The 10,503-nt window shown below is 42.5% G+C and overlaps 1 protein-coding gene across 3 annotated transcripts in view; it reads left to right on the top strand.

Annotated features, from left to right (window-relative positions):
* Positions 1 to 8,797, top strand: part of asns (asparagine synthetase) — a 13,897-nt gene extending 5,100 nt beyond the window's left edge. For 2 of the 3 annotated variants that reach the window (XM_008421235.2, XM_008421237.2), the window contains 10 exons: positions 255 to 492; positions 579 to 764; positions 835 to 936; positions 2,475 to 2,602; positions 2,737 to 2,863; positions 4,847 to 4,953; positions 6,567 to 6,667; positions 7,079 to 7,160; positions 7,246 to 7,401; positions 8,223 to 8,797. In XM_008421235.2, coding sequence (XP_008419457.1) covers positions 255 to 492; positions 579 to 764; positions 835 to 936; positions 2,475 to 2,602; positions 2,737 to 2,863; positions 4,847 to 4,953; positions 6,567 to 6,667; positions 7,079 to 7,160; positions 7,246 to 7,401; positions 8,223 to 8,432 — 1,437 coding nt within the window. In that variant the 3' untranslated portion in view covers positions 8,433 to 8,797. The remainder of the gene's footprint in view (positions 1 to 254; positions 493 to 578; positions 765 to 834; positions 937 to 2,474; positions 2,603 to 2,736; positions 2,864 to 4,846; positions 4,954 to 6,566; positions 6,668 to 7,078; positions 7,161 to 7,245; positions 7,402 to 8,222) is intronic. The other variant, XM_008421236.2, reaches the window with a different exon arrangement.
* Positions 8,798 to 10,503: the final 1,706 nt, after the last annotated feature.

Here is a 10,503-nt window from a genome sequence, read left to right as displayed (position 1 = left end):
GCATCATCCACCGACTACAATGTTTAAAATAAAAAAATATTCAGCAAATACCAGGAAAATATACATTGTTGTGCTCACATGACCCAGGTTAGTTTAGTCAGATATGTGAAAAAATATTTTGTGTATATTTTATTCAAATTTTGTGCTTTATCCAAAGGACCTGTTTTGTCCCTATTCTCAAGAATCACTGATTTATCGGTTGCAGATGGTTTCGGTGGGGTAAATCATAAACTGCCACTTTTTTGTCCTTTCAGCTGAAGACAAAGTTTGACTTTGATTATCAGACTAAAGTAGACGGTGAGGTTCTGCTTCATCTGTACAGCCGCTTTGGGATCCAAAAGATGGCTTCTCTTCTGGATGGAGTGTTTGCTTTCATCCTGCTGGACACAGCCAATAGAAAGGTGTACCTGGGGAGAGACACGTATGGCGTCCGGCCGCTCTTTAAGTTCCTCACCGACGATGGCTTCCTTGCAGTCTGCTCAGAGGCCAAAGGTCCTGGGTTAGCTTAGAACAGCTACCCGAACTAACTGGTGAGGTTGTCTCGTTGAACACGAGTTAACTTGTTCTTCTGATTATAGGCCTTGTAGAAATCACCCACTCCATGGAAACCGCTGCCAGCATCGTTCCCTTCCTCCCCGGCTACTTTGAGGTCTTTGACTTGAAGTTGAACGGCAAAGTTCAGTCGATTCAGTTTGAGCAGTTTCACTGCTGTACCAGAGAGCCGGCTCACGCCTTGTACGACACGGTGGAGGGACTGTCTTCAGGTGAGAAACTTCCTCTACCGGGTTCAGCTTCTGTCATACTATCTATAATCAAACCAATGTGTTGTTCCAGATTTTGGTGAGGAAACGGTGAAACGTAACATCAGAACTCTGTTTGAAAATGCTGTGAGGAAACGCCTTATGGCCCACAGACGCATCGGTTGTCTGCTGTCAGGTAGCTGCTGCTGTTTGAATCAGAAAATGGTGATATTCATCTCATGCATGATGAAACATGCTTGTTGTATTTACTGTACACGGTGCCAGTGTTATTGAGATGATCACTTTTGCTGCTTGAACTGTTTTTTTCCCCCCAGTCTCACTGAAAGCGTCATTTGTTTTAAAGGCACAGATACACTACCTGATGGCCAGTTCTGGGGAAAAAACTTTTGTTTTCTTCTGCTTTTGATTGTTTTCTAGTTTTATACATTAGTACATTTATTTCAGTAACTCCATCACCAAGTGAAACACGTAGATTAGTCAGACTGGTGTTTTAACACCTTTGTTTCTCTTAATGATGACCATTTTCTGCTTACAACTAATGAAAACATGACATTTTAAATTAAAATATTTACATCTGACCAGTAAAAAAATGCAGTTTTACAAACAGAAATGTGGGCTTAATGAAAAGTATGTTTAATACCTGCTTAAAGGTATTTTTAACCTGGCAAATGAAACTCATCAAGATGTATGTTCTAGTTTATTGAATATGACTGTAAATTAAAAAATGTAGTTTAAATGATTATTTCATCCATGAAGGAAAAATGCTTCCCAAAGCTGACTCAGTCTCACTAGACACACCCAGATCAGATCTGATCTTCTGCATCATAGAACATGTCTGACAGTGTGAAACACACTAAAGGTGTATCCACACACCAGCCCTGTTCAGTCCGCTTTAATCCAACTCCAGGTGGCTTGTCTAGAAAGTCCGGTTCATTTGGAAAAGTGTGAATGTGTAGTCGAACTCTGATGCGGACCAAAAAGTTTAACTCTGGTTCTCCTACAAACGTCGGTCTGGGTTCGGGTGAAGTGAACTCTGGTGCGGTTAGAATGTATGTATGAACACCAAGTGAACCAGAGAGCGCTCCAAACGCAGGAAGTGGACTACAGCACAGGGCATTCTGGGTTCTCCAGTAGGACAAAAACACAGCAGCAATTCCACCCCTGAGTGGTTACAAAAACAGAATGGTTTTGTCAAGTCTTGACTAGTCTGACTGACATGCTGACCTTAAACCAGTTAGTAATACCTAAAATGTTGCTGAAATAAAGCAATGCTGGCAGAGTGGGTCAGAATTCCTCCACTCATGGTCAGTTATAGCTGGTAGCTGTTGATGCTAACTAAGAGTGGCACAATTAGCTAATGCTACTAGCTTTACAATGCAATTGATTTTTAATATAGTGTCGGGGTGGCTTGGAGCTTTTTGCCCTTTTAATGACTAAAATCCTAATTTTAAAACAGGTTTTCTGTTTTACTCGGGTAATATTTGTCTTGTGTTCAAATTTATTGATGACCTGAAACTGTAGTGTTTTCAGACTACAGTCAGATGCATTTCATTTCGACAAAAATGAAAGAATCTGTAAGAAAATACTTTTCTCAGTACTGATGGTGTAATAAAATTGACCATTTTTGACCATTTTTTTCTTTGAGAGAATGCATTATTGATCCAACATGGTGGTGGATATGGAGTCATTCCTGTTGTGTCGTCTGATGGCCAGGTGGTCTGGACTCCAGTTTGGTTGCAGCCATGCTGCTGAAGCTGTCCAAAGAGGAGAAGCTGCCATATTCCATTCAGACGTTTTCCATCGGCGCCGAGGACAGTCCTGATGTCATGGCTGCTGAAAAGGTCAGCTTAGCAATTTTTCTACTTAAATCATCTGCAGTTGATTTATGAAAGAAACTTTGGTGTACTCTCCAATTATTGACTATTTAAATTCTGATGATTCCAGTCAGCCGCTGGTTTGTCCTGTGTGTTCTCAGGTGGCTGCTCACATCGGCAGTGAGCACCACAAGGTGGAGTTCATAGCAGAGGAAGGAGTCAAAGCTGTGGAGGATGTCATCTTCCACCTGGAGACCTATGACATCACCACTGTCCGAGCCTCTGTTGGTGAGTGATGACTGGCAGCAGACAGAACCTCCCGACTTTAACCAACAGCTGTCAGACTAAAATGAACATCGATCTTTTATTCTATGAACTACTGACAACATGTCTCTGAAATTCCAAGCAAAAACATAGTATATATTGGCATTAAATGAGAAATGGTCAAAATAACAAAAAAAGATGCATTGCTTTCAGACCTCAAATAATACATAGAAAACAAGTTCATATTCATTTAGAAAGGTCAATATTGATGTTTTAACTCAGGAAGAGTTCAGAAATCTATGGTGGAATAACCAGGAAGTTTTCAATGGGGTTCAGTGCACTGGACTCTTATTTTTTTCCAAAGCCGTATATATATATTATTCTATAAATAAATATGCAATGTGTGTTCAAAAAGGTCAAGATGTTATTTGTTCCGATTTTTGCACGTCTTGTCATTCCTCAATGACAGGACGTGTGCCGATCGATCGGCCACCGATCATAATCGGCCGATTTCCGTGGAAAAGTGTATGATCGGTGATCGCCGATCATACAAACCGATCACGTGCATCTCATTTCTCAGCCTGCCTGTGCAGCTGGTCTCCTCTTGTGATGTGGAACTATAACGCACTGAGTGAATGAGAACGTTTGCGTGTTGCGGCGGAAAATTGAAGCATATGAGGTGAAGCAGGTCAAAATGCATCAACACGACGAATCTAATATGGCATCAAAACAATGCCATACTTGACGGAGTTTGGCTACATCGAGGCTCACTGCAGTAAAATCGACATATGGAGGATCAGATAGCAGGTAAAGCAGCGCACAGCTATAAACACTCACCCGGATTAGCATGATGGTCAGAAAGCTAAACAAATAACCCGCAAAATTATTTAAATCTTCGAGCTGCGGTGTAAGGCGTTGGTTCTGCTCTCGCTGTTGAACCGCTGCTACGCTACAGGTAGTAATATTTCACAGACGGAGCGCCGCTTCTGCTCCACCTGGTAGTGACTCTCACACCGAACCTCTGTTTAAAGCTGCAGCATCTAATCTAAAAAAATACATTTTACATACGTATTAAAACTTTCGCTGTCCTAACATGAGACAGATAATCTCTAAAAAAAATAATCGATCTCCTCTCTGCTCTGCGTAATTGCTCCGCTCAGTCAGAAACAGCCAATCAGAACTAGCAGTAATCAGCTAGCCGCCATGCTATCAGGAAGTTTTCATTCAGTAACTCAGGATTGTTTATTGTAATGGAACCTGTATTTGCCTTTGAATGTTAAGTTCTATACTTGAATTTCTTTGGCTTTGGCAATGTTGAGAGGTTTTATTTTGACTCTTATTATTATTTAGCCTCTTTAGAGCCTTCATATGTTATCAGTCTGTTAAAGATAGTATTATCAATAGCAGTACAATTTGCACAATGCCAGTTTAGTTTTCTTCTTGGAAAAAGTTATTAAAAACAAGTTTTTGTCTAAATTAAGGTGAATTTATTGTTCCTTTTTCCACATGGTGTAACCGGTAGTGTTTATGATAAAAAAAATAATAATTATGTGATCGGTATCGGTGATCGGCCCTCATGGGTGATAGGAATTGGAATCGGCAGGAAAAAACCTGATTGGCACATCTCTACTCAATAGAAATGAGTCAAAAAGCTGCTACAGATCAACCTGAAGTCGGTTTCTGTTTGCAGGGGAATCAACACCCAAACTGCTAATAAAATAACTTGTGGCTGTACATTTCTGCAGCCTGGAAAGTTTACTGATGTGACATTAATGTGCTCACAATCACCACATTCCTCTTTCCACCCGAGCGACTTTTTTGAATTAACCTTAAATCCAGTGAGACGTGGTGAGGTCAGTGAGGTCAGAGGGCGACGGACAGGGTGCTGGCTGCTGCTGTCCAACCACTCCTTAATGTCATATTGTAATAATGACTTTTCCATGAATGCCTTCAAACAGCAGTAAAAGAAAACTTGCTAAGATTAAGGTTCTGTTTCCTCCGCTGCAGGGATGTACTTGGTATCGAAGTACATCAGGGAGAAGACGGACAGCGTGGTGATCTTCTCTGGAGAGGGCTCTGATGAGCTGACTCAGGGTTACCTTTACTTCCACAAGGTAGGTTCTCCAGGAAGCTGCCCGTTACACCATCAGCCTCCAGCTCTGCTCCTCTGCCTAACAACTGCATGTTGAGATTTCTGAAGTGTCTCAGGCGAAGTTCATCATTCAGCTCAGATATGCTTAACTTGTGATTGATGTTTGTACTAAAGTAGCAGTCACTTCAGTTCCACTGAATAGAAATCATCACAATCCAGTCCAGAGTCATGTTATGTTGTAACCAGAAGTATTATTAGTGACTCAGTTGTCGTATTTTTATTTACTGTTTGAATCTCCAGTATTTATAAAAAGTATTCACCGCCTTTATGTTTTACCCTTTTATTGCTTTTACAAATGAATCATGATCAACAAAATGTGACTATTTTTGACAAAAAGAAATACAGAAAAGACTTTCTGACATCAAAGTGAAAATTAACTTGTACAAAAATAATGATGGTTAAAGAAAAAGAAATACCATAAAATAAGTGACTGTATAAATATTCCCTCCTTCCAGTCAGTATTTGGTATTTGCCCCTCTGGCTCCGTCCCAGCAGGGAGTCTGTGTGGATCGCTCTCAGTCATTCTGCTCATCTGGACGCTGCACTTTTCCTCCATTCTTCCTGCTGAACTCCTCCAGCTCTGTCAGGTCAGCTGTGAACAGGTCTGGACTTTGACTAGGCCACTCCAGAACCTCCCCTTTGTTGTTTTCAGACCGTCTTTGTGTATCTTTAGCTGGAAGCTTCGGTTCGTTGTCCTGCTGGATGATAAATGTTCTCTGAAGCCGAAGCTCTCCGGAAGATGGAACCTAACTGTTTGATTTCCCAGCATTCGTTTGACCTTTGACCTTCCCAAACCCTTCAGGATCTGCTGCTCAGAAGCATCACCACAGCATGATGCTGCCACCATCATATTTCACTGCAGGGTTGTTGTGTTTGTGGTGATGTGCAGTGTTGTTGTCCTCTACAAACAGCACCTTAATAAAAAAAATCTCATCAGACCAGAGAAGTTTCTTCCTCCTGACCTTGGAGTCTCTTCCCACAGGCATTTAGGTAAACAAACTCTAGTCCAGCCTTGATGTGAGTTTTCCTCATCAGTGACGTCCTCATCGCCTCTCTCCCATAAAGCTCTGACTGGTGAAGAACCAACGGTCGTCTGCAGAGTTTCTCCATCTCAGCTGCTACAGCTTGGAGCTTCTTCAGCGTAGTCATGGCAACCTGGTGTCCTCTCTCACTAGTCTCCTTCATGTAGACTGGTCCTCAGGTTGGGAGGAAAACCTGATCAAAGCAGATTTACACATGAACCACTTTTTTCGTGTCTTGATGATTTAACTGAACTCCAGGAGATGTTCTGGACTTTAGAGTTTTTTTTTTATCCATCCTCTGACTTATACTATTCAATTACGTTTTCTCCATTATTTTCTTAGAAATCAGTTTTACTCTGGCATTAAATGTTTTTGGGGGGGTTTTCTCCAAAAAGTCAGATTTTGTTGTCATGATGGCCTAAAAATTGCTAATAAAAGGTTAAAGCATCCAAGGGGGTGAATAGTTTTTATAGCCAATGTAACTAGCAGAGCTGTGAAGAGAGGATGTCAAATTCAGCTCAGTCTTTGCTAACTGGACTTTTTCCACCTCCAGGCTCCAAGTGCCAAAGCAGGAGCAGAGGACAGCGTCCGCCTCTTAAAGGAGCTCTACCTGTTCGATGTTCTTCGTGCTGATCGGACCACCGCCGCACACGGGTAAGACCTGCCACACCCCCACCGGCTACAACTCCACACTGGAACCATTTAGATAAACAATGAGCTGACTTTATGCTAACTGAACATAGCATCCAATCAGTGTAGCAACAGCTGGTTATAGTCGTCTCCATCAAACACTCTGCAGTTCTGGGCAAAAAGAATAAGGGGATGTGCTTAAAGGGACAGTATTATGTTTTTTCCAGGCACACTATGCTACCTTCAGTTGTTATAAAAATGCTGTAAATATCAATCTGTCTCTTTTGGCCTGTCTAGTATAAAATGGAATAATTCTTCTTTATCAGCTGACTTCTTCATGGGACTCCAGTCCACATGCATGAAAAGCATGTAATTAGCATGTCATTCTAACTAGTTGAATGAAAACAGTTAATAGTAACACATCTGTTTTTTCAGCTTGGAGCTCAGAGTGCCTTTCTTGGACCACAGATTCACAGCCTACTACCTTTCCCTTCCTGAGGAGATGAGAACTCCTAAGGTCAGCTCCTCAGATGTTCCGTTCTGTGTAGCAGAACAATCACTCTGCTGCTGCATTGATGAAGCTGCTTGACCTGTGTGTGCAGGACGGAGTGGAGAAACACCTCCTCAGGGACTCTTTCAAAGGCCTGAACTTGATTCCTGATGAGATCCTGTGGAGACGGAAGGAAGCCTTCAGTGATGGTATGATGTCTGAGAAGAAGTCCTGGTACAACTACCTGCAGGAACATCTGGACTCTGTGGTACGTGTGGATCTAGCAACGCCAACAGTGAACCAGGCTAAAGCTAATGAACAGCATCAGGATTCACTTCACATCACCAGCATCATTTTTAAATGGTCTGGAAAAGGAAATGTTTGCTAAACTCACTGCTGTCTTACATTTCTCATCATTTTCACAAGATAAAATCTGCTATGATTTGTGTTAGTTGGACCAATCCCTGCTTTAGTCACTACGTTCTGTCTGCTCTGTGGCCGCTCTTGTCAAGTAAACATGTTCTAAAATGGCTGGTTCTGTTTGGGTAGGGGTGTCCACAGTGGGTCCTGGAGGGCCGGCATCCTGCATGTTTTAGTTCTCTCCCTGGTGGTAGTAACAACCTTTTCAGCATGTCATTATTCTTCTTAGGCCTTCTAACACGCCATCATTTGATTCAGGTGTGTTAAACCAGGGAGAGAACTAAAACATGCAGGATGCCGGACCTCCAGGACCCACTTTGGACACCGCTGTGTTTGGGGGATTGTTATAGAAACCCTGGAGATTGTTCCTACATAGGAGGATGCCTCATAAAGTGAAAAACATCAAACATTCTTCTTCTAGAGACAGCAATATTGCAACATGCTATCTTCAGTCAGAGGCTTCTGTAGCAGGCCTGTAATACAGACCACTACAGGATATTGGTCCTGCCCACAGCCACCAAGCACAACTGTAGAAACCTGATAATATATGAGCTACAGCAGCATTTAACAGGCTCATCCTCTGCCTGCGAGGCGAGTGAATCCTCAACAGGAAGTAGTTTCTGAACCTGTGGCCGGCCCATACTCTAACCGGTCTGGTGTTCTCCCCAGGTCAATGACAGCCAGATGGAGAAGGCTGAGCAGACTTTCCCACACAACCCCCCCAGGACCAAAGAGGCCTACTACTACAGACAGGTGTTTGAGAAGTTCTTCCCAGGCCGGGCCCAGTGGCTGTCCCATTACTGGATGCCTTGTTGGATCAGCGCCACTGACCCGTCAGCGCGGACCCTGTCCATCTACAAGCCTGACAAACACCAGTGATTGGCCGGAGCGTCTGTGTTTCTGCCTACGAAGATGTCAGGCTGTTATGGCTGTCAGAGGTCAGCTGGAAACTGAGCTGACTTTGGGACTCCACATTGTCTCTGCCTTCAGTCCACAGCTGTATAAGCAGCCCATGATCCTGTGTAGAAGCTCTAAGACAGCTTCAGCCTTCAGATTTTATTTTTCTACAATTTGTTGCTAGCGCTCTGAGGAACAGCGTGGTGGTCTCCGTTAATCCATCTGAACCTAGACGCATCCGACTCGCCCTCTGTTGGTGTGGAGCTCTTGGCAGCTCTGCAGCGTTCGGTTTGTCTGATGATCACCACAGGAGGTCCGATAAATAAAAAGCAAACTCCATGAAACGCCTCAGGGTCCTCTGTCAGGCTCTAGTTCTTTGTCATGCTGAGCATTTCTCCCCACAAGTTGCTTCAAAAGCTTAAGAAATATAAAACAATCTAAACACATCCATCCATCCATCCATCCATCCATCCATCCATCCATCCATCCATCCATCCATCCATCCATCCATCCATCCATCCATCCATCCATCCATCCATCCATCCATCCATCCATCCATCCATCCATCCATCCATCCATCCATCCATCCATCCATCGTCGCAGGGGTAGCAGCAACCAACAACTTGTTCCAGCTCCTCCTGGGGAATCCCAAGGCGTTTCCAGGCCAGCCGAGAGACATAGTCCCTCCAGTGTGTCCTGGTCTTCCCCGAGGCCTCCTCCCGGTGGGACATGCTCGGAACACCTCACCAGGGAGGCGTCCAGGAGGCATCCTGATGCCCGAGCCACCTCAACTGGCTCCTCTCGACGTGGAGGAGCAGCGGCTCTACTCTGAGTCCCTCCYGGWTGACCGAGCTTCTCTCTCTAAGGGAGAGCCCAGCCACCCTGCGGAGGAAACCCATTTCRGCCGCTTGTATCCGTGATCTCGTTCTTTCGGTCATGACCCAAATCTCATGACCACAGATGAGGGTGGGAACGGAGATTGACCGGTAAATCGAGAGAGTGCGAACAATCTAAACTATCTGTAAAAATATATATTTTGAGAATAAGTGAAGAAGTTAGTAAACTTAACAGATGGTTAAGGATCTTTGAGAGAATCAAAATGTAAAGTGAGATAAAATTACGTGCTCCATTTGAAATGTTTTCTCATATTTCCTCATCAGAAATACACAATGTCTATGTTACTTTAAAATATACAACAAACTCAGAAAAGCTGATTTGCTTGAGCTCTCCGTTCCGTTCAGCATGGCTAAAGGAACATCAGTTTTTTTGGGATATCACTGGGTTACAAAACAATTATTTTTTGGAAGTTGTGTATGTGTTTCAATTGAATATTGGGATTATTACCACTGAATCCAAAAATTACATACATTTTTCTTAATCAAGTCAGGCTTTTATTCTACTTTGATTTTACAGAAATCTGATCTTCTGACTAAACTGATTACATTTTTGTGACATTATAAGTTCATTTCTGTTAATATTTCTCATCCAAGAAAGGTTTTAGGAGGGAATTAAAAGTTATCCAAATTTTTATTAATTGAATGTTACAAACTTGGATTTCTATAAATTAAATAATAAACACTGATAATGTGAATTGAACATCACGTCTTCATTGTGTAAAACTCTCCGTCTCTTTTCTGTCCTGGTGGAATCTCTCCTCCTGCTCATCACTCATTGATCAGATTCTCAGGAAACTGATCCAGATGTGAGAACAAGTCCTGCATTTTGATGCTGATGTTGCTCCATAGTTCAGAAAGTTGACCTGATTGAGCAAAACCAATGTGAGTTTTGGATTCAGCTCATCAACATGACACTAAAACAGATGAAAAACCCCAGACAATGTTTTGGTTGTTTACCAGTGATTTTGAGAAAAGATAGAAACGCTTGGACTTCTCTCCATCTCTTTTCAGATATGTGACTCAGGTAATGTTTTTCTTTACTTCTTATATTTGTCTTATTTATATTTTATAACTTGAATTTTACAGATTTCTTTTACTAAGCAATGGCCTCCTTGTTCTCTACCTTGAGTAGGTCTTTCAAAGCTCATGAGTCAGCT

This window comes from Poecilia reticulata, linkage group LG11 (genome assembly GCF_000633615.1).
Source record: "Poecilia reticulata strain Guanapo linkage group LG11, Guppy_female_1.0+MT, whole genome shotgun sequence".
Classification (NCBI taxonomy): domain Eukaryota; kingdom Metazoa; phylum Chordata; class Actinopteri; order Cyprinodontiformes; family Poeciliidae; genus Poecilia; species Poecilia reticulata.
The sequence above is the reverse complement of the archived record's forward strand: the minus strand, read 5'-3'. Positions and strand labels throughout refer to the sequence as shown.